At 44.0% G+C, this 24425-nt stretch overlaps 1 protein-coding gene across 2 annotated transcripts in view; it reads left to right on the forward strand.

Moving 5' to 3' along the window:
- The window catches only part of HLF (HLF transcription factor, PAR bZIP family member), a 63303-nt gene that overhangs the window by 31941 nt on the left and 6937 nt on the right, over positions 1 to 24425 (forward strand). For both annotated transcript variants that reach the window (XM_023553559.2, XM_003414608.4), the window contains exon 3: positions 21766 to 21986. In XM_023553559.2, the coding sequence (XP_023409327.1) occupies positions 21766 to 21986 (221 nt within the window). The remainder of the gene's footprint in view (positions 1 to 21765; positions 21987 to 24425) is intronic.

The raw sequence follows: 24425 nt of genomic DNA on the forward strand, positions 1-24425 counted from the left end.
GTTAAGCAGGAGCCAGATGGGTTTAGCTTGGCTAATCTTAGTGCAAGCTAGAAAATTTCAATCTTTCGGAGACAACATTGTGAAAATGGTGTGGCAGCAGCATCAGACCTCCTTGTCTAACTTCACAAGGTGAGAGGAGAGTCATTGTCAGCATCAGTAGCCCAAGGCTGATTCCTAGAGGCGCAGGTCAGACAGACCTCCTCTTTCCAACCTTTTTACCAATTCAGACACCAGCCGTCCCTCCCATGGCACTCTGTATTCCTCTGCTGGGTTCAATAATTCATTGCAATGGTCACACAGAACTCAGACAATACTCATGATTGTGGGGTTTATCAGGGAAGTAACAGGTTACCGCTCAGGTTCAGGAACGCTCAAGATACAGTTCTTCCATCAGGACAGCCTCTTCTCAGCCTTGCCCACAGGCAGACCTCTCTCTGGGCCTCAGCCCTGGCCTCTCCTCTACTCGGGAAGAGCTAAAAGGTCTTTAGCTCCACCAGTAAGTGCCCGGGGGCACCTTGCTCTGCCAGTAAGTCTGAGCCTGAAGGCTGTCAGGTCTCTCATCCTGTAGGTCCATAGCCTAGCTCCACCAAGTACCTGGAGGCACCCCACTCTGCCAGCAAGCCTCCTGCCCAAAAGCACTCAGCTCTCTCATTCCATGGTCAGCAGGCCCCCACTGCAGCCATCTTGAGCTGGTCTCCTGGTTCCTACCCTCTATCTTGTGCCACTGACACTCTTGTTACTGCTGCATTGCTGTCCTTCTCTGTCTTCTGTGTTACAACCGCCTCTCTCTGTCTCCTGGGTCTAGGAGGTTCTCAGTGCAGGGATCCCGGACCCAAAGGATGGGCTCTACTCCTAGCTGTTCTTCCTTGATGGTAATGAAGTCCTTTCTTTCTGCCTCTGGGGTGGCTTATTTTAAGCCTAGCAGGATGGCAAAACTGATCTATCCCTTCAGTAGGGTTCCATATACTTTATTTGCATGGTCCCACCCCCAGAAGCGTGCCATATACCTTATTTGTATTAGCAAGCTGTCCAATCCCCTTGATAAGCCACAAGCTCCTTATTTGCATAGCCCCACCCAATCTTTTGGTGGGAGTTACAAGACAATGGCTAGAAGGCCATATAAAAATGATCCATCACACTGCAAACTCATTTTTAAGACATTGGCATAGAATATTATTCTAGTGTACGTTAGGGAACTAGAGCGATGCTGATTTACTGCAGGCTTTTTTTTTTTTTATAAACACGTGTAAGTTCATTTGCGTCCCCTTTGTTTTTCCCCACCAAGGTGATGGTGGTAAGAACTAGAAGTAATAAACCCTGTCATTTTTATTGCTTGTCAAATCTGTGGCTGTTTGGCAATTTTCCTCCTGTGTGGGACTTAAATTTATTTGAGAAAATCAGACTTTATCACTTTTCTCAAGTCTTGGCTTGTGTCGGAACATAAAAAAAATTAGATGCATGCTCAGTGAAGGCTGGTTCAGATTACAAAGAGCTGGAAAGCATATACGCTGCTCTACAGCCTTCCCTTTCTCTCTGCCTAGATGTCACTCTCTTATAATAGAGTTCCTCCCGTGATACATCATCACAAAGGTATATACTAGTCAGGCAGTAACAAGACTGGTACAATGAATACTTACATGAAGCACATGCTGAAGTACCCAGCAGCACCTTCAAAGGCTGGCAGCATTAGGAGGTTGCTTGTGGTGAACCTTACCCTAAATGAGATGCTGGGGGACAAAATCCATCTTGTTTAGGTACCGGCTCACTCCATTGAATTAAGTTGACTCCACTTCCAGCCCACAAAAAAACCCATATCCCCGACTTGGCATACACCCCCCTAGGCAGCTTCTATTGCTTAGCAACACCTATTTAGTAACCTTTCAGAATTATCATTAACTAATGGGAAGAGAATGTACCTATTCTATGTTACTTACACAGTCTTTGGCACAGACATTGTTGATTATAGACCACAGAGGCTATCTCTACAGGCATTTTCAGCTACCATCTTCCCTACCTCCATAGCCTACACCTCCCAAAAACACACTGTCCAGACCAAAACATAACAAGATCCTGTGGGAACATTAACTAGGCATTAGATGCAATAGACAACCAAGGAAAAGACCTCTATTAGGCTGCATTGCTGGACACAACAAGACGCGGTCTTATAAGTGCAGCTGACAAAATACTCTCATGGAGAATGAAAAGTAGACATGTAATGTCCCAAGAAGCATATAAGAACCTCAAGATTCCTGACATATACAGGGGCCAGATGAGTGTTGCTTGAGAGAAACTGCTTGACACTTCTTGCATTCATAGTGCCTTTGTTGCCATTGCTAACTTGTATGGGTGGGGGTGGAAATGTAGATAGAAAGTGAGGGCGTTGCAGTTGCCTAGCTCTAATTCAAATGTAGGGTCCTCCAACTCACCAGCTATTTGCCCTTGAGCAAGTTACTTCATTTGTCTGGTCTTATTTTTTCTCATTTGTTTAATGGAGGTAATAGTGAAGCTCCTTGGTTAGGCAGCACAGGGTCTGCCAAGAGGGATTAACAGTATAATTAGGAGAACCACCTCTTTGGTCAGTCCCATTTTACTAGCTTTCCCAAGAACTGGTTTACCTCCTACCTTTCTGGCTTCTCCTAAGTATTCCTCACCCGGTCGTCGTCTTCTACTTATCCCTAAAATATCAGTGTTTTCCCAGGGCCTTTTCTTTGGTTATCTTTTTGCTCTGTATTCTTTATCAGGGAGATCTCAAGATGACTAAAGCTGTATCTCCAGTTGACATAACCCTTCTGGTCCAGACCCACACATGAATTCAACAGACACATGGATTCAACAGACACTTTAAGCTCAGTTGATCCACAATCAGATGTCTTTTCCTTCAGATCTGCTTGTTGTTGTTAGGTGCCATCAAGTCGGCGCTGACTCATAGTGACCCTGGGTATAACAGAATGAAAAGCTGCCTAGTCCTGTGACATCCTCACAATAGTAGGTATGTTCAAGCTCATTGTTGCCACCACTGTGTCAATCCATCTCGTTCAGGGTCTTCTTCTTTTTTCACTGACCCTCTACTTAATCCATTGTATTCCGCATTTGAGTGAGTGCTGACACTTCCTGTCTAGCTGTCCAAGCCAGAAACCTAGAGTGAATCTTGCCTCTCTCTCTCTTTTCCCCGGTATCCAGTTAGCCATTGACACTGTTCCCCTCGGTTGCCATAGCAGTCTTTTGAATCATCTGATCAAGTAGTGCCTCCCTTGTTCTAATTCCATCAATTGTTCCCCATTCCTTTGAAGATAAAACCTGAACATCTAAGGCACATCTTTGTCTGGCCTCAACTCTTAACTATCCCTCTTCTTGCCCCTAAGCTCCAGTTACACCAGCTGTTTTCAGTTCTCTGACTGGCCCATGAATTCTCTCACACCTTTGTGCTTTCATATATTCTATTCTCTCTGCCTCAATCATCCTTTTCCCCTTTACTTGCCTGGCCAATTGTAAGACTGTCGGGATGCCAGTTCCCTCTGAAAAGCCTTTCCCAATGCCCTGCGCCCCTGCCCAGAACCAGGATCATTAAGCACACTTTGAACTGAACTAGTGGTAGCTGTGTGAGTGGTGGCGGGTCAGAGCTCTCCCATAGCACTTAGCACCCTATACGCCACCTACAGACTGTATGCTCCCAGAGTTTGGATTCTGTTTATATATTCTCAGAGCCTAGCCCATAGTAGGTGCTCAGTACATGCTTGTTAAGCAAATGAATGTTTTAATCAACAAGTCTTTATTAATCATCTTTTGTGTAAGAAATTAACGTGGCTTTTGTCTTGGAAAGGTTTCCCATCTCTTAGTAGATAATTGCTTGAAAGTTATAGAGTCAGCCTTATAAAAATTCTAGACTGGTATATGCTGCTAACCAAAAGGTCAGCAGTTTGAATCTACCAGGCACTCCTTGGAAACTCTATGGGGCAGTTCTACTCTGCTCTGTAGGTTTGCTATGAGTTGGAATCAACTCAATAGCAATAGGTTTGGTTTGGTTGGTTTGGTATATGGTATGTTTCAAATGGTACAGACATCAAGTTTGAGGGAAACGTCAGCACTGGGCCAGTCAGAAGTAAGAGGGTGTGAATTAGACCTGAACGGATGGTAGGACAAGCGTGGTGCAGAAGGTGTAATGCAAGAATGTCCAGAAAATAAGGCAAATCAGCTTGGCTTGAGCAGAGAATACAGGAGAATATTTTAGATACAAGATGGGAGCATTGTGTCTACCTGTGGAGGTCTTTGACTACCAGACAAGAAGCTTGGCACTGGGAGCCAGTGGGAAGCCATCGGCTACCTTTGATCATGATAGAGATGTTCCAGGAAAAACAGCCTAGCTGTGGTTGGCAAACGTGGGTACAGGTGGCAGAGAGTCCACTTAGGAAGGTATTGCGGTTGTCTAAGTCCCTAGAGGTACGGCCTGGATCTGAAACACAGAGGAAAACCTCAACTGAACTCAAATGAGGGTTTAGTGCTAGAGCTGAAAGAAGCCTTTAATATCGTTCTACACTCTCACCCCCTTATTAACGGGGTGGGCAAACTGAGAGCAGAGAAGCTCTCCAAGGTTCCCATAACTGATGAGACCTTTGGAGAGAATGGAGAAATAGTTCCCAGGCAGGAGGAGTCCTGGAGGATAGGCCGATGGTAGGTTGGAGATTGGAGAGGAGTTTAGCTGAAACACGTTAGCTTAGAGAAGACAGTGAGACTGAGGCCCCACCCAGCAGCCCCCAGATCTGTCCAGGACTCTCTGTGAACTTTGGTGCAAGAGAGTTACAGAGAATGCTGGCCAGGAACCAAGGCAAGGAGGCTCTGGGAAAGCATGTTTACTTTTGGGTGCTGAACTTGGAAACTCATGCAGCAAAGAATCTTTGTGGATGTCCGTGAGAAGCCACAGAAGCACAGACATAACCTGAATCCTATTCGTGTTCATCCGGAAACTCAGATTTTAAAACAATCCTGTTTTCCTCCCAGCGTTTGGCTTGTTTTGGGCTGGTGCTCAGGGAGGGTGTGGGCTGTTTGTTTGCGGTTGGTTCCTGGGTTCACAGTGAATATCAGCAAGCAATTTCACTTACCTAGTCTCCTGCTTCACTTTCTCCTCTAAAAAAAAAAAAAATCATATAGCCCAGGGAGAATAGTCAGTTTAATAACTGGCCATGGCAGCACTTTGAAAAGTGCGGGTTTCATACAGCTAGGCCTGCACATTTTCACCAATGCAGACTATTAAAGGTACTCCAGAGGCCTAGGTGGTGCTGACCGAAGCGGTGCATATTGTCATTAAAAATCGAAAGAGCCACTGAAAATAGACATCAGGTTAACGACAGCTTGTTGTCTCTGCTTGAGAAGATGGTAGCCCCATCCTGGGCGAACCTAGGTAAATTGCTTAGTGGCTCAGGTTTTTCCTAGGTAAAAGGCACCCATTTTGCATGACCTACTTCACAGGGTCGTTGTGGGGGACAGTCAAGTGGACCCAGATGCAGGGTGTTAATGAAAGTAGAACCCCCCCTTCCCTGTTACAGCTCCTCTTTGGAAAGCTGTGGTCTTGACGGTCATCCCCACCCGTGTGCTCCGTAGGGGACACTTGGAGGACGGGCTGGTGAGGCCAACGCTGGACTTCAGTCTCCAGTTGAACCATCCACATGTCCTCCAGTGCGTGGAGCTGCAGGGAGGCTTACAATGGTCATTCTTATTAGCTCCACTGTCACATGGCAGCCTGGGAAGGATTGGACCTCTACTCTCTCAGAAGACATAACTGAAGCACCAAACCACTTGAAGACTTTGAGCTAGGCAGCATTTGGCTGGGACTTAACCTCCCATTTCCCACATCTAACACCACCATCCTTTCCCCACAAGTGTTGAGAGGAAGTGAGGAGGCATCCTCTCCTCCTTCCCTAGTCCCCTGACATTGGGATGGAATGGGGGGAAGGGATGTGAGTAGGGTGGAAGAGGAGGACAGTGCCTCTTGTTTCCCGCGTGTGACCCCTCATCCCCACCTCAGAGGACTGGTGTTGCAGAATCTGAAATATACCTCATCCAGGCCTTGGTTTCTGACCCTGCAAGTTCATTTCTGCCAGCATGTTATTCCTCTGCACCCCAAGGTGCTGTGACAGCCATGTGGACACAGAGCAGCATGTGCCCAATCTTCAGTTTGCCACATGCTGGCCCCACTGGCTGGGCGCAGGAGCTAGAGGGCACCCCGTCACACTCTCAGCAGCAATGGTGAGGGCCAGTGGATGTTCTGAAAACATACGTGCATGACCACTGGCTGGACCGTCCTTTCTCCTCCTCTTTATCCGACTGTGAACAGGCTGCGATCAGGAGCACCTATGGCCTCACCCCCTCAGCCAGCTCCAGGAGGCAGTGTTCTTGCTGACACTGTGGGTCATACAAGGAGTGTGATGATAAGCACCATTGGAATGAGAGGCTTTGTTCAGCTAATCCAAGCTCCTGCCACGTTAGAAGCTGCCAAGTCAAGTCAGGGCTACTTTGAGTCCTGATGCACAACCCCAGGGCAAATTGCTTGCCCTGGGCCTGGGGTCACATTTGGTCATGCTTAACAGGCTTTGCTTGGGCTGCAGCTATAGGAGAATGGGAGCTGGGGAGAGGACGGAAGTAAGGTCTGAACTCAGTTCCTCCTCACAGGCCTTCACACGCAGTCTGTTTCATCCAGCCCTGAGAAGGAAGTGTTATCTCCCCTACTTCACAGACAAGGGAACAGAGGCTGTGAGCAGTGGAGTGGCTGATCCTAGGCGACCAGGCTATTGAGGGTCAAAGCCATGATGAATCCTAAGTCTGTCTAGGCTTTCTGATAAACCATGCTACCTCCTACAGACAGATCAGGGGCTGAGTGCCAGGGCCAAGTCCAGAGGGGGAGCCTTATAACAGTGTTCCAACTGTGTATCTTTGCCTAAACCCCCCAAAAACAGTTGCAGTCGAGTAGACTCCAACCCCATGTGTATCAAAGCAGAATTGTGCTCTATAGGGTTTTCAGTGGCTGGTTTTTCAGAATTAGATCGCCAGGCCTTTCTTCTGAGGTGCCTCTGAGTGGAGGCAAACCTCCAACCTTTCAGTTAGCTGCTAAGTGCTTAACCATTTTCACCTCCCAGAGTCTCTGCCCAAATACAACCAAGCATTAATTGACATACAAATAATTTAAGTGTATGAAAACAGAACACGCCACCCCCACTTAGTGGCCTTTGGAGCCAACCTCACATTCAGGTAGGAGTGTATTAGACACCATTTCTGCCAGGAATCCTCAGCCTCTTTGCTTCATCAAATGCAGGTGTGCTCTGGGCACAAGCTTGCCATTCAGGAGGACTGAAGTAGAAGGAGTGATGGGTGGGGATGGGGAGAAATGACAGGCGAGAGGAAAAGGAATTAGGGAGGCTGGCTGCCTTTCTGCCTGTTTCCCCTGCAGTTGGAGATCTGCAGCTTCCTGGGGGCTTTTGTCAGGACAGGAAGTTACACCTGCCTCTTTCACAGACCATCTCTTGAGGTCTCCATCTTCCCCTTTTCTTTCCTTTCCTCCCCTTGTGGGTTTGGAGGAGGGTGAGGTGGGGCAGAAAGGACATGGGCTCTGGGTCAAGTGGACTAGAGACTGACCTCCACCCGACCTTGCCCCAGCTTTCTAGCTGTGTGACTTTATGCAGGTGGTTCCGTCTCTCTGACCCTCCATTTCCTCTTCCTTAAAATGTAAGACACAATGCCTCCTTTGTGGGAAGGTGTGATGGTTCAGTGGGATGTTGCACATCAGGCTCTGTCTTAGGCTGGTGTCATGGATTGAATTGTGTCCCCAAAATATCTGTCAACTTGGCTAGGTCATGATTCCCAGTATTGCATGATCATCTACTATTTTGTCATCTGATGTGATTTGATTTCCCTATGTATTGTAAATCCTATCAGTATGATGAAATGAGATGGATTAGTGGGCAGTTATATTACTGAGATCTACAAGATTAGGTAGTGTCTTAAGTCAATCTCTTTTGAGACATAAAAGAGGGAAGTGAGCAGAGAGGCATGGCGACATCATACCACCAAGAAAGCAGTGCTGGGAACACAGCGTGTCCTTTGGACCTGGGGTTCCTGCGCAGAGAAGCTCCTAGACCAAGGGAAGGTTGATGACATGGGCTTTCCTCCAGACTCAACAGAGAGAGAAAGCCTTCTCCTGGAGCCGACATCCTGAATTTGGACTTGTAGCCTACTAGACTGTGAGAAAATAAATTTCTCTTTGTTAAAGCCATTCACTGGTGATATTTCTGTTATAGTGGCACTAGGTAACTAAGCAGCTGGGTTCTCTAGAGGAGCAAAACCAGTGACTCACATGGTTGCAGAGGCTGACGAACCCAAAATTGGCAGATCAGACAGCAGGCTGTTGGCTTACGGGGCTGCAGAGGCCGCAGGAGCTGGTGAATCTCAAAATCTGCAGGTCAGATGGCAAGCTCTGGCTCACATGCCAAGAACAGGAGGTCAGAGGATGATGAGTCAGATGCAGGGCCAGAGAGGGGAAGCTTTGCCAGAGCTTCTATATATGTTGGATGTAGGCTACACCCCCAAGGAAACTCCCTTTCAACTGAAGGGCTGCTTCCATCAGATCACAAAATGGAAGATGATTACATAATATCTGCCAAACCACTGACAGTCATGGCCTAGCCAAGTTGACACATATCCTTAACTATCACTTGACGTAGGGTTCTTGCTCAGAGAGCACTAGATCCCTTGCTTTCCCTTCAGGCAGAGTTAGGCTGCCCAGCCCCTATGGCAGGGGCCTTTGCATGATGGAAAAAACCAGCTGCCTTTGAGTCAGTTCCAGCTCATGGCAACCCCATGTGTGTCAGAGTAGAACCGTGCTTCCTAGGGTTTTCAGTGGCTGGTTTTTCAGTAGATTGCCAGGTCTTTCTTTTGAGGCATCTTTGGGTAGATTGGGACCACCAACCTTTTGGTTAGCAGCCAGGCGCATTAGCCATTTGCATGCCTTTGCATATGATGAACAATGTGTGTTTTAGAGTCAGAAAGATCGGGAAGTGAGTCTCTGTTTTGCCATCTGCTGGTTGAGTGACTTTGGGCAAATTATTTACCAGTTCTGAGCTTTTCTTGAATGTGTTCTATTTCTTCATTTCCACAGTAGGAAAATAGGGATAATAATAGTTCCACCTACATACAGTTATTGTGAGAATTAAATGAGGTAATAGTGTATTTTGACAAACATACCGCATGCCTTCTACATTTGTTTTCCCCCCATGAGGTGTTTTCGTAAGCACCGCTATGCTTATTTTTTTTTAAACGGAGGAGAGCTCAGTTGACAAACAAACGTAGAAGGTGCACGTTACTTGGCATTAAAATATGGTATGTTCTAAGGGCATGGTGAATAGTAAGGGCTTGACCCAGTTCAATAACACTAATATTGTTATTCAGCGGGCTGGGGATGCCTGCCTACTGGTGTGCAGGACTTGAATTTCCTTCATCATCTCAGTAAACAGTAATGGACAACCCCATGCCCTAATGTTTACACACAAAGAATTGAACCGGCTTTTGGGGATCACGCTTTATTTGTATTTCTGTTGACAGCCTGTTACTGGCTGAGAAGAGTTGTTGGATAAGAGCTGCTTAGGTTAAAGGGATCTCGATAGCGAGTTTTTTGGTATATTTGTTCTGCAGTTGTATAGTGAGCATTTACTGAGCGTATTGTCTGAATTGGGCACAGAGGAAGTGTGTGAATACGTGTATATGCCTGTGTATATGTGATGTGTTTGTTTTTCTTTTGCCTTTAAGAACAGTGTAAGGCTTAGGACTCTTGAAAATCATTACAATTTTGACAGATTATTACCTATGATGACAGATTGTTACATATGATAGACTATTCCAGCTGCTTGATCCAGGAGACTTTCCAATTTACTCTTTGGCCAAGCCTTTTCTTTTTCTTCCTTTCTCTTCATTCCTTCCTCTTCCTCTTTATGTCCTTCTTTCCTTCCATATTCCCTTTCTTTATTCTTTCCTTCACTTCATTTTTTCTTTCATTCATTCTCTTATTCCTTCTTTAACTTCTTAATTCTTCTTTCCCTCTATTTGTTTCCTTCCCCATGCCAATACCCAGTCCACTCTCGGTGGACATTGAGAGAGAGGCAGCAGATGTGTCCTTTTGGACCTGAAGCCTTGAGTCAGGGCCAGGTTGGTCTGTCAGTGAATTGCAGTCCCAAATGGGGTAAACACACACATACACACAGAGCAATGCATTTCTTTTTCGTCTCCCTTTTCCCTTTTCTTCCTCCTCCTCATTTCCTTCCCCCTCCCCTCTCCTCTTCTTCCTTTCTAGAAGCTTTAATAGATCTATCCTCAGCAGCATTTAACATAGTCTCCTGAAACATACATGTGCAAAGCGAAGCAAAGTCTATTTTTTTTTAAATGTTTATTTCCTGATTCTGAAAATGAAAGACACTCCTTACAGACAACTTGCAAAATATAAGAAATAAAAAGAAAAAATACTGCAGGATCCTCAAAACAGTGCTGGTTAGGATCTGGTTACACAATAATTTGTACTGAGCGTGAGGACACAGTGAGCGAGACAAGGTCCCTGTCACAAGGAGTGTGCACGGTAGTGGAGGGAGGTCACCAGTAAATATTAAACAAATAAGCAAGATTATTTTGGACAGAGGGAAATACTGTAAAGTAAATCAGACAGAGTGGTTTGATAGGCAGTGATGGGGGCAGAGGATCAGAGGAGATGGCACGTGAGGTGGTATTTATTGTTGTGGTCAGTTCTGACTCGTGGTGGCCCCTAAATGGTGCAAGAGGACCAGGCAGGCGGAAAGCAGGGGAGAGTGTTTCAGGTAGAGAAAATACTAAGTACAAAGGTCTGGGTGGGATGAAGCTTGGGGTATGTGAAGAACAGACAGAAGGCACAGTGGCCAAGCATGAGGAAGCTTGTATTGTATTACACATGGCAATGGAAAGGCTTGGGAGGGTTTTCATGTGGTTGCCTCAGTCTTTTCTCACATAATCCCATGAGGCAGGTATGTTGTTGTTGTTGTGTGCCAACAAGTCAATTCCAACTCATAGGGACCCTACAGGACAGAGTAGAAGTGCCCCATAGAGTTTCCAAGGAACACCTGATGGATTTGAACTGCTGACCTTTTGGCTAGCAGCTGTAGCACTTAACCACCAGGGTTTCCATAGTATAGTATAGTAACCTGTATTTGCAGATGAGGAAACAAACTCAGAGAGGAAGGTAAAAAAAAGGAAAAATTGCCAATTGTCCCTGTTCCCCAAAACAGATCTTCCTAGGATTTGGGGGGTATTTCTTTCTGGTCCTTTAGTCACAAATGCCCAAGTCTATAACATACAGAAAACAAGAATCAGAATTCAAACCCACATCTGAATTACTTCACAGGTTAATCACTACCCTGAAGAATTTTAAATCCTGTTATAATGTTAACGTTATCGTATAAGCATCCCCCTAGTAGCTCAGTTTATCAGCCATCTGTTGCCTCAGTAAGGTTTACCAACAACCACAAAGATGAAGTATCATATAACAGTAAGGGTTTATTGTTCACTCATTTGAAATTGCAATGGGTTGGTCAGGTGATTTGGCTGATCTTGGCTAGAATTACTCACAAATGTAGAGGATAGGTGATTTAGGCTCATCTTGAAGTTGTCAAGGATTTCATTCTACTTCTATCAATAATCAATGCCCATAGAAGCAGCAATCAAGAAATCAAATGATGTATTGCATTGGGCAAATCTGCGGCAAAAAATCTCTTTAAAATCTTAAGAAGCAAAGATGTCACTTTGATGACCAAGGTATGCCTGACCCAAGCCATGGTATTTTCAATCACCTCATATGCGTGTGAAAACTGGCCAATGAAAAAGGAAGACTGAAGAAGAACTGATACATTCTAATTGTGATTTTTTTTTTTTTAATTGTGATATTAGTGAAGAATATTGAATATCCCATGGATTGCCAGAAGAACAAACAAATCAGATTTGGAGGAAGTACAGCCAGAATCCTCCTTAGAAATGAGGATAGTGAGACTTTGTCTTACTGACTTTGGACATGCCGTTGAGAGGTACCAGTTGCTGGAGAAGGACATCATGTTTGGTAAAGTAGGCATCAGTGAAAAAGACGGAGGCCCTCAACGAGATGGATTGACACGGTGGCTACAACAGTGGGCCCAAACATAGCAACAATTGAGAGAATGGCGTAGGACCATGCAGTGCTTCATTCTGTTATACATAAGGTCGCTATGAGTCAGAGCCGATTTGACGGTACCTAACAACAGCAGCAGACTGGCCTACTCCATGGTCTTTCATCCTCCAGCAGGCTAGCCTGGACATGATTATGGTTAGGGCAGAAATGCAAGGGAGAAGAAGCAGAAACATGTAAAACTTCTCTAGGCTCAGGCTCAGAATTGACACTCTGTCATTTCTACCACATCTGTGAGCCAGTGCAAGTCACAAGGCCAGTCCAGATTCAAGAGGTGGAGAAGTAGATTCTGCCTGGATCTGCAAAGTCACATGGAGCAGGACACAGGTGGAGGGATGGGGGAGCCCTTTGGCCGTTAGCATATAGCTGCATTTGCAGAATACTCATTGGACAAGATAGCAGGTTCCTGCCACTGGAATAGAGACCTGCAAGTCTGGCCTCAGTCTAGAAAGTCCATATCCTTTAGGATGTATTTGTGAGGGTTTTTAAATCTCTGTGCACACTATGATCACCCTTTTTGGAGCCTATAGTGTTAATTGTTGTTGTTCTTAAAGCAGAAAAACAAACCCATTGCTGTTGAGTTGATTCTGACGCATAGCGTAGAACAGCCCCATAGGGTTTCCAAGGAACAGCTAGTGGATTTGAACTGCCGACTTTTGGTTAGCAGCCTGAGCTCTTAACCACTGCTGTTAGCTGCCTTCAGGACTAGCCCATGGTAACCCCATGCACAAGGCAGTCTTTATCAGCTGATTTTTTGGGGTTTTTTAGATCACCAGGCCTTTCTTCCTACTCCGTCCTAGTCTGAAGGTCTGCTGAAACATGTTCATAGCATGTTTCATAGCATCATAGCAACATGCAAGCCTCCAGTGACAGATGGGTGGTGGCTACACCTGTGGAAGGCAAGAATTCTACCACCGAATAGTTGGCTCCTTGTAAGGGATTTTCAGGGTCAGAGGTGTTTTGTAGTGAAGTAGGCAGGCCTTGAGCCTTGATGATGGTTCTCTTCTGAAAGCAGGGGGCGCCAAGAAGGTAAAAGATGCTCTTTCAAACTCAAATTCTGAACAGCTAAGGTCCAGGGGCCATGGCGAGCAAACGTACCACAAGCTAGTGATGGGGATGAGGTCGGATGGGCAGGAGAGAAAGATCTGGGACCACCAAACTTTGAATCACAAAGAATTCCACCCATCACTCCTAATCAGGAAACTTTTGGCCCTTTCCTCATTTTCCCTTTTCTCAGCCTTACTTTATGGAGAGTGCTATCCATCCGCTAGCCATGCTCACCAGTGATAACACTGGAATATGCTATGTGTTTTGGTATCACTGCTGCTAATCTAATGCTTTGTTTTATTTAACTGCCTGAACAAGGAGCACAGCCAGCAGGTTCGTGGTATTGAAATTAGCCTTGAGGGTTAAGTAGTAGCTACAGCTATAATTTATGACTTTGATGTAGCCATAAATTAGAGAAATAAACCATTGGCTTGAGAAGAGATAAGGACACAGATTGCTGCTATGCCATTCACTGATGACTGTAGCTAAATAGCAAATTGAACACGAGCTACTAAGTTCTTACTAAAGTACGTAAGACAAAGAAAACAGCCCATCTGCAGTGATACTCTTTGGAATTTCACTCATGCCTAATCTGTGACGAAAGTGGAGTCCAGCTTTGGGTTTAAAGGTATATTCTAATCTCTTTTCAGATTTCCGTAAGCCTTTTGTTCCACCCTTTCCCCCAGAAATCCTCCGTGGCCCTTATGGAAGTGACTTGCATCAAGATGCTTTTAGAAGGAAGAAAACAATGCCCCAGTGAACTGAGGAGGCTTTATCCTAGGATTGGTCTTGCCCACCCTGTAAACGCCATGCTCAGACTTAACAAATTCAAGAGAATACTGCAGGGTCCTTTCAATAAGAACATTTAACACATATTTCCTTTTTTTTTTTTGACTTTACGGGTTTTTTTTTTTTAATCGTGCTTTAAGTGAAAAGCTTATACTTTAAGTTAGTTTCGCATACAAAATTTATACACACATTGTTGTGTGACCCTAGTTGCTGTCCTTATAATGTGACAGCACGCTCCTCCTTTCTACCCCGGATTTCCTGTGTCCATTCAGCCAGCTTCTGTCCCTCTCTGCCTTCTCATCTCTCCTCCGAACAGGAGCTGTCCATTTAGTCTCATGTATCTATTTGAGCTAAAAAGCACGCTCTTCACAAGTATCATTTTATGTCTTATAGTCCAGTCTAATCTTCGTCTGAAGAGTTGGCTTCGGGAATGGTTTTAGTTTGGGGTTAACAAAGAGTCCGGGGCCATGTCTTCTGCAGTTCCTCTAGTCGCAGTCAGACCATTAAGGCTGGGCTTTTTACTAGAATTTTGAGTTCTGCACCCCACTTTTCTCCTGTTCCATCAGGGACTCTCTGTTGCAACATATATTTCTGATTAAAAAAAAAAAATCACACACAAAAAAATCTCAGTACAACAGGAATGGAATGAGAAATTTGGGGTAGAGAAGGCGTCAAAGTTAGAAGCTATGTTTGATAGATATTACTACATTACAATGTAAAACCTATGAATAGCAGCAAACAAACAAAACTCCATAAAGTTGAAAATAAAGGACAGCCGGGGAGATAGTATTCATTATAGATAAAACAGATGAAAGAATAGTATCCATGGTCTTTGTAGAAAGACTTTTTACAAATGAAGAAGAAACAAAACCCACTTTAGAAAGGGACAAAAGATATGAAGAGGTGGTACCCAGGAGGAGAAATAAATACTCAATAAGCTTGTGAGAAGATGTTCAGTCTCACTAGTAACTAGGGAAATGCAAATTAAAACAAGCAATATTTGTGCGTATCAGATTTATATTTTTTAATTATTGTGAGAAAATGTGTACCCTCATAATTATGCAAGTGTAAATAGGTACATTTTTGGAGCACAGTTTATCAGTACATATAGAAATATAAAATGAACATGCCCTCTGAAAGAAGGATCCCACTACGAGGAATTGCATCTACAAAAAGACTCACATATGTGTAAAGTGATACATATACAAACAGAAAACTTGAAACAACCTAAAAATCTATCATTTGGGGAGTGATGAATTTTTATACATCCTAATTATGGAGTACTATTCACTCTTTAAGGAGCCCTGGTGGCATAGTAGTTAATCACTCATCTGCTAACTGAAAGGTTGGCGGTTGGAACCCACCAGCCACTCTGCAGGAGAAAGATGTGGCAGTCCGCTTCTGTAAAGATTACAGCCTTGGAAACCCTGTGGGACCGCTCTACTCTGTCCCTATAGGATCGTTAGGAGTCGGAATCAACTTGACAGTAATGGTTATTCACTCTTTAAAAAGAACAAAATAGCTCTGTACTAATGGGAAATTGCATATGGCTTACTGATATATTGAAAAAGTAATTTAAGATGTGTGGGTAGTATAATCCTATTGGGTTAAATTATCTCCATGTGAAAACCAAGATATGAGATGTTCCCACCAGGTTAAGGGTCTTCACCTCTGGGAAGAGCAGTAAGAGAAGGATGGGGAATGAGGTGACAGGAGCAAAAACTGGGACTTTTAATTTCTGGACATGTTTCCACGTTTGTTGAAATTTTTCAGTGAAGATTTTTGGTAATTTAAAAAGTTAATGGAATGATGCATTCTTAAACTTAAAATTTTTGTATTAAAATTTGAAAGTCTACAAAAGGTTTCAAAAAATAATAAAGTTCACCATTGCCCAGTGACACTATTGATATTTTGGGATAAAGGAGAAAAAAATGAGTTAATTAGGTAGAAAATATCAATAAATAAGATGGTGAGAGTGTATCTTTGGGGAGGAAGGGGACCTGACTTTGTTCCTTGGTCTTGGGTCCTTTGCTTGTTGCTGTTTGATCCTAGTGAAGCCACTTACCTTGTATGGTCTGGTTAGGTTTTCTCTCTCCATTTTGCAGGTAGGGCTGACCTACTTCTGTGGGAGAAAGGGCAAGAGAGAGAGAATGCAGAGAAAGGCTCTACCTAAGTGCAAAGTGTTATTGTTAGAATGCCCATGAATGAATGTCAGAGCCTAGCACCTCAGAGGGCCGCCATTAAATGAGAAATACTCTTTGTAGAAGCTGAACTTTGAAGTAGGCACCATGATGAGGAGTGGGGTGGGCATAAAATAGGTAACACATGAATAATCATGTAGCCAGGTAGAGAAGGCCTATGTGTGTGGAAATCTTAAGAACATTTATACAGCAACAAAGCAGAAGCTTTTAATATAGCGTAGTAAACAGAACACTGAAGTACTAAGGAGGAACTTGAAGTAACTTGGAGCAATTAGATTTGGAAAGTAGTAATTAAGAAATTCTGCCAGAGGATAGGAGAAGGGTGTGTCCGCGCGTGTACACAAGTGTGTGTGTGTGATGGAATGGCTGTTCTAGGGATGAGGGTGTTGGATAGCTTTGTTATTAAGTTCAAAGACCAGTTTCTAAAGGGAAAATAAAATCCCCGTTTTGCTCAGATATGGTTCGTTTTCTGAGGCAATGTCAAGAGGCATAAGATCAAATCTAGCCTGACACCATCCAGTACAGAGCTCAGCAGTCTCTAGAAGCTGGAGCTGAGCTGCAGCTTGGCTAATGAGAAATCTCCACCCTCTGCCAGCACCTCAGGGGCCCATCTCTTCCTCTTTGGCAACCAGGATACAAAGAGAGCTCGAAGCAGAGTTACGACCTAAAAGGTCACCCAGAGCATTCATTTTGTAAGCTCCCCACTGGGCCTTTCCAGAAAACACAAGCTTGATTTCACAGTTTAGCTAGAATCCACACCAGTGGCCTTCATGCTTCAACCTGGGCCAGGTTTTAATGAAACCTAAATGATACTTCACACATTATCCTACACTGACAGTGAGGAAGAGGAGGAGCTGGGCCAAACATAGCCAAGCTGTATGGTCTCATTTATTCTCTGCGTGTGAAAGGAGCAATTATAAAATTCAGATGAAACGAAAAGTTAAGACTCACAGCTCCCAATGTAAACATTTTGGTCTGTTGTTAAATGTATTTTCACCCGAAATAATCAGAAATGGAATAAAACTGTTGTTCTTTGAACATTTATGCATTCCAGTGGTTCAACCTGTAGAATTTCAAGGGGAAGTTGGGGTGTCGCCATTGTCTTTTCCAATTTTTAAAATATTTCTTGAGCTTATCCCTTTCTCACTGTCTCCACTGCCACTCTTCATGTGTGTTTGGATTATCACAACAGCATGGCATCTGATCTCCTGGCTCCAGCCTTGCCCCCTTCAGTCCATTCATCATGCTGCCTGAGTCTTCTTTCCAAATTTCAGGGCTGTGTGTCACTTCACTGCACAAAATCCTTCACCGACCTTCAGGTCTTTTCTAACAGGCTCACTGCTCACCTTCCTGATCATATCTTCAATTAGTTACCTAGTGCTGCTATAACAGAAATACCGCAAGTGGATGGCATTCACAAACAGAAATTTATTTTCTTACAGTCTAGGAGGCTGGAAGTCCGAATTCAGGGTGCCAGCTCCAGGGGAAGACTTTCTCTTTCTGTTGGCTCTGGGGGAAGGTCCTTGTCATCAATCTTCCCCTGGGTCGAGGAGTTTCTCAGTGCAAGGACCCTGAGTCCAAAGGACACACTCCACTCCCAACCCTTCTTTCTTGATGGTAGATGGTCCCTCTCTCTGCTTGCTTCTGTTTTATATTTCAAAGAGATTGGCTCAAGGTACAGCCTAATCCTGTAGATTGAACTCTCCCTCATTAACATCATGTTGTTGTTGGTGCCGTCAAGTCAGTTCTGACTCATATCGACCCTGTGCACAACAGAACAAAACACTGCCCGGTCCTGAGCCATCCCTACAATAGTTGTTGTGCTTGAGCTCATTGTTGCAGCCACTGTGTCAATCCACCTCGCTGAGGGTCTTCCTCTTTTCCGCTGACCCTGTACTCTGCCAAGCATGATGTCCTTCTCCAGGGACTGATCCCTCCTGACAACATGTCCAAAGTATGTAAGACGCAGTCTCGCCATCCTTGCTTCTAAGGAGCATCCTGGTTGTACTTCTTCTAAGACAGATTTGTTTGGTTTTTTTGCTGTCCATGGTATATTCAATATTCTTCGCCAACAGCGCAATTCGAAGGCATCAATTCTTCTTTGGTCTTCCTTTTTCATTGTCCAGCTTTCACGTGCATATGATGTGATTGAAAATACCATGGCTTGGGTCAAGTGCGCCTTAGTCTTCAAGGTGACATCTTTGCTCTTCAATACTTTAAAGAGGTCCTTTGCAGCAGATTTACCCCATGCAGTGCATCTTTTGATTTCTTGACTGCTGCTTCCATGGCTGTTGATTGTGGATCCAAGTAAAATGAAATCCTTGACAACTTCAGTCTTTTCTCCGTTTATCATGATGTTGCTCATTGATCCAGTTGTGAGGATTTTTGTTTCTTTATGTTGAGGTGCAATCCATACTGAAGGCTGTGGTCTTTGATCTTTATTAGTAAGTGCTTCAAGTCCTCTTTATTTTCAGCAAGCAAGGTTCTGTCATCTGCATAACGCAGGTTGTTAATGAGTCTTCCTCTGATTCTGATGCCCCATTCTTCTTCATATAGTCCAGCTTCTTGTATTATTTGCTCAGCATACAGATTAAATAGGTTTGGTGAAAGAATACAACGCTGACACACACCTTTCCTGACTTTAAACCAATCAGTATCCTCTTGTTCTGTTCGAACAACTGCCTCTTGATCTATGTAAGGGTTCCTCATGAGCACAATTAAATGTTCTGGAATACCCATTCTTCGCAATGTTATCCATAATTTGTTATGATCCATACAGTTGAATGCCTTTGCATAGTCAATAAAACACAGGTAAACATCCTTCTGGTATTCTCTGCTTTCAGCCAGGATCCATCTGACATCGGCAATGATATTCCTGGTTCCACGTCCTCTTCTGAAACCGGCCTGAATTTCTGGCAGTTCCCTGTCAGTATACTGCTGCAGCTGTTTTTGAATGATCTTCAGCAAAATTTTGCTTGTGTGTGATATTAATGATACTATTCTATAATTTCCATATTCTGTTGGATCACCTTTCTTGGGAATAGGCATAAATACGGATCTCTTCCAGTCAGTTGGCCAAGAAGCTGTCTTCCATATTTCTTGGCATAGACAAGTGAGCACCTCCAGCACTGCATCTGTTTGTTGAAACATCTCAATTGATATTCCGTCAATTTGGGAAGCCTTGTTTTCGCCAGTGCCTTCAGAGCAGCTTGGACTTCTTCCTTCAGTACCATCGGTTCCTGATCATATGCCACCTCTTGAAATGGTTGAACATCAACTAATTCTTTTTGGTATGATGACTCTGTGTATTCCTTCCATCTTCTTTTGATGCTTCCTGCGTCATTTAATATTTTCCCCATAGAATCCTTCACTATTGCAACTTGAGGCTTGAATTTTTTCTTCAATTCTTTCAGCTTGAGAAACGCCGAGCGTGTTCTTCCCTTTTGATTTTCCATCTCCAGCTCTTTGCGCATGTCATTGTAGTACTTTACTTTGCCTTCTCGAGATGCCCTTTCAGTTCTTTTGCTTCATCAATTCTTTCTTTTGCTTTAGCTGCTCGACGTTCGAGAGCAAGTTTCAGAGTCTCTTCTGACATCCATCTTGGTCTTTTCTTTCTTTCCTGTCTTTTCAATGACCTCTTGCTTTCTTCATGTGTGATGTCCTTGATGTCATTCCACAACACATCTGGTCTTCGGTCACTAGTGTTCAATGCGTCAAATCTGTTCTTCAAAAAAAAAAAAAAAAAAAAGATGGTCTCTAAATTCAAGTGGGATGCACCCAAGGTCATATTTTGGCTCTCGTGGACTTGCTTTAATTTTCTTCAGTTTCAGATTGAACTTACATATGAGCAATTGATGGTCTGTTCCACAGTCAGCCCCTGGCCTTGTTCTGACTAATGATATCGAGCTTTTCCATCATCTCTTTCCACAGATGTCGTCAATTTGATTTCTGTGTGCTCCATCTGGCGAGGTCCATGTGTATAGCCACCGTTTATGTTGGTGAAAGAAGGTATTTGCAATGAAGAAGTCGTTGGTCTTGCAAAATTCTATCATTCGATCTCTGGCATTGTTTCTAACGCCAAGGTCATATTTTCCAACTACTGATCCTTCTTCTTTGTTTCCAACTTTTGTGTTCTAATCGCCAGTAATTATCAACGCATCTTGATTGCATGTTCAATGAATTTCAGACTGCAGCAGCTGATAAAAATCTTCTGTTTTTTCATCTTTGGCCCTAGTGGTTGGTGCGTAAAGTTGAATAATAGTCCTATTCACTGGTCTTCCTTGTAGGCATATAGATTTACAACACATAAGTCAATCACAGCAGATTACAAAATGGAGGACAACCACACAATACTGGGAATCTTGGTCTAGCCAAATTGACGCACATTTTTTTTTCATTGTACTTTAGATGAAGGTTTACAGAACAAACTAGTTTCTCATTAAACAGTTAGTATATGTATTGTTTTATGACACTGGTTAACAACCCCACAACGTCAACACTCTCCCTTCTTGACCTTGGGTTCCCTATTTCCAGCTTTCCTGTCCCCTCCTGCCTTCTAGTCCTTGCCCCTGGGCTGGTGTGCCCCTTTAGTCTCGTTTTGTTTTATGGGCCTGTTTAATCTTTGGCTGAAGGGTGAACCTGGGGAGTCACTTCATTACTGAACTAAAAGGGTGTCTGGGGCCATAATCTCGGGGTTCTTCCAGTCTCTGTCAGGCCAGTAGGTCTGGCCTTTTTTTGTGATTTGGAATTTTGCTCTACATTTTTCTCCAGCTCTGTCCAGGACCCTCTATTTTGATCCCTTTGACACACATTTTTGGGGACACAATTGAATCTGTAATACATCTCTTGCACTTGCACCTGTCCCCATTCCATCTTGTTCTCTGATTCAGTGTTACAGCTACTCAGGACTACTTGTGGGTGTTCAAAAATGCAACCCTCTGTCTTGTCTCTGTGTCTGGAATGCCTTTTTTGATAGTTACTGTTTGTCTCAAGACTCAACTGTGCCAAGTGTCACTTCTAGGGTTCCCTAACCTCCCTTGGGTCAGGTACTGTTCCCCTCCACGCTCTAAAAGCATGTGATGCTTACTTCCCTCCTAGAACCTACACTATATCCTAACTGTCTAGTTATTGGTCAGGGATGGTCTGTCTCCCTGACTAGCCTAAAAAACACTTCAAAGGTCAAAATCATGTATTTCTATCTATCGTGCCTTGTAGAGAATGCCTGGCACACAGTTGCTGCTCCATGAATATGTTTACAAAGGAATAGATGCATGCATTTTTTAATTTAGTTTCTCTCTCCCCCATCTGAGAACATGTGTGGGGGGGGGGTCTCTGTTTTGCCAGATGTGACATGAATAAAGCCATACTCAGCCTGCTAAGTTCTCAGGAATATAGTGAGGGTGAATAAGATAATGTAGAAGACTCTTGCCACTCACCTTGGAGTATCATTAAGTAGCTGCCTCCTGAGTCTCCTTAGAGTGTCCATGAATTAAAACTCCTGTGTTGTTCCAGGTCAGCTGTTGCCAGCAAACCGCAATACACCTAGTCCCATTGATCCTGACACCATCCAGGTCCCGGTGGGTTATGAGCCAGACCCAGCAGACCTTGCCCTCTCCAGCATCCCTGGCCAGGAAATGTTTGATCCTCGCAAACGCAAGTTCTCGGAGGAAGAACTGAAACCACAGCCCATGATTAAGAAAGCTCGCAAAGTCTTCATCCCTGATGATCTGAAGGTAAATTGGAACTGGTAATCAGGCTATGGGCTAGTAAAGGGTGGGATCAAGAGGCATGTTAAAAGGGTAACCCCAGGAAGATCATATAATTTAGCGAATGAAGGACTCGTGACTTCTGATCCTGTTTCTTGCCACGTGATTCTAGGCAAGTTGCTTCCTTTCTGGGTGTCTTCTGAAATAATACCTTTCAAGTCTTGATAATGCATAGGAATAAGGAGAATCAGTAAAATGTTGGAGAAATTTGAAGCCCATGAAGGAGGCAAACCTGCTACTATCTACCAGGGAACCCATGAAAGCCAATAAAATCAAACCAAAATCTTTCAAGAGTAGACACAGAAGGAAAAATATTGGGGAAAAGCATCTGGACCTCATAGTCTTCCAATGGTTACCTTCCCTTTGGAAATTCTGGATAATTAGCTGCTGCCATGTCCTATATATTTCAGAGAATTAACAGCCAGAGACACAACCTCTCTCCACACTGCCAACCGTGGATGAGCAGGGTGGAATTTTGTAAAGGAAGCTAGTGAGTTCTCTGACACTATATATAGTGTTCACCTTATAAATGATTGCAACAAAAGGGTAATTCCGGGTTGGTCTTCTCTGCTGTGTTGAAGGGACACATTATTTATAAAGGGAACTAGATTTACCTTAGGAAGTCAAATACAACTGAAGATTAATCTGACACATTTCATGATACCTTAGGAGAAGAGAAATCTGCTTTCCAAAATTATACCATGTCTAATAGTTCCAAAATAGAACAGCTTTTGCTTAGTCTTTGCTTAGAGTTTTTTGTGTTTATGCTTCTTTCCAATAATATAGATAACAAGAGATATGACTATATACATTAAGGGCATTGGAACTGGGCCTCATAGCCTTTTTCTAACTTCTGACCCTATTCTCCAAAACTAAATATGATTCAGAGATAGTGACACTCCTATATGGAGAAAATGGGAGTTTTAGACATTGTGCTGGCACTGATTTAGACTAGTCACTCCTGCTTTTAGTGCCTGGAAGGAACACTGGGAGAAAAACCACAGGTGCGGTGGCTGAAGTACCTGGCAGATTAAATCATTGCCGTTGCCCATGTACCTGAGGGGACCCTCCACGATGCACAAGCATAGACCGCCAGAGCTCAGAGAGACCTCGGAGAGCCATTAGTCCAAATTTATCATCTTGCACTTGAGGAAATGGAGAAGCAGAAAGGTAAAGTTAGGTAAACACTGCTAGAGAGAGTCAGGTCTAGCCTGGCCCCCAGCTCTTCTAGCTTCCTGAAAGGCCCTGTCCGAGGCTACATCCGGGGCCCTTAGTCAATAGCTATCATCCTGAGAATCATAAAAGAAAAGTGCATGGTCAAAACACCCTAAAACCAGAGGTTCAGCCCGTAGAGCCTTCAGATGGAAGTTTGGGCATGTCCACGGTGTCTCTTCTAAGGGCACTGATGGTTAGACTAAGCTGGAATAAGAGCGGCACCACAGGATTAAGTCCTGAGCAATTGGATATCTTCTTTAAACTGAATGCTTTTCCTGGCCTTGTGTTTTTAGCAATCCAATTCTATGTGTATTTTAGAGCCTTCTCTTAAACTAAACTAGGGCGTGCGTCCAGCATGGATTTCCCCTCGAATGGAGGTTAGTGGTTTGAAAGAATACTGCTGGATGGATATAACTTCCAGCCACCTTCAGAGTCTCCTCCACATTTATATGTTCAAAGCAAAGTCAGGATTACTTAGTAAACCAGGTAAGCTTGGCAACACAGAGGCCATGTAAAAACTGTCCATATCACTGCTTCTGGGCCCAGGTTTGACCTTTTCATATAGTGGGTAGAGAGCAGGCAGAACATTCTCCTGTCGTGTGTCCTTGGGGTTTTTTTTTTTTCCAGTTGTGGGTGAAGCCTCAGGCCACAGACAACAAGCTGGTGGAAGCAGGAAGCAGAGCCATACCATATTTCTCCTTCTAGCAGAGAGGTCTGAGCTGGGTGGGAGAGGAGGTATCTGGTTCCTAGCATGGGAGGAGCAAACCAGTTGAGTAAAATGGGCCTGGCCAAAATTGGTCTCCCCCACAGCTCCCTGAGCAATTCATTTGGGTTGGCATGCATTTCCTAGGAGAATCAAGGGGTGGGATACAAGGAATCCTGATGGAAAATCCATTTAATCACCTCGATTTCCTAATGCTTTTCAATGTCCATTTATTCGTTTGGCAAATACTGTTCAAGTGCTCTGCCAAGCTCTGCGTTAAGGGCTAGGGATACAAGATGAGCCAGTCCTTGCCCTCATGGAGCTTCCATTCTGGCAAGGAAAAGGGAGTGTTGACCTGTCAGGGGGGGGTCCTGGATGGGGAGGCTGCATCAAACATGAGATCCTTGGAAAGATGATGGAGCAAGGCTGAGTGGGTCATTGCCGGGCAGGGGTAACTGGGCAGCCAGATAGTGTTGGTACCTGGGAGA

This window comes from Loxodonta africana, chromosome 18, assembly GCF_030014295.1.
Source record: "Loxodonta africana isolate mLoxAfr1 chromosome 18, mLoxAfr1.hap2, whole genome shotgun sequence".
Taxonomy (NCBI): domain Eukaryota; kingdom Metazoa; phylum Chordata; class Mammalia; order Proboscidea; family Elephantidae; genus Loxodonta; species Loxodonta africana.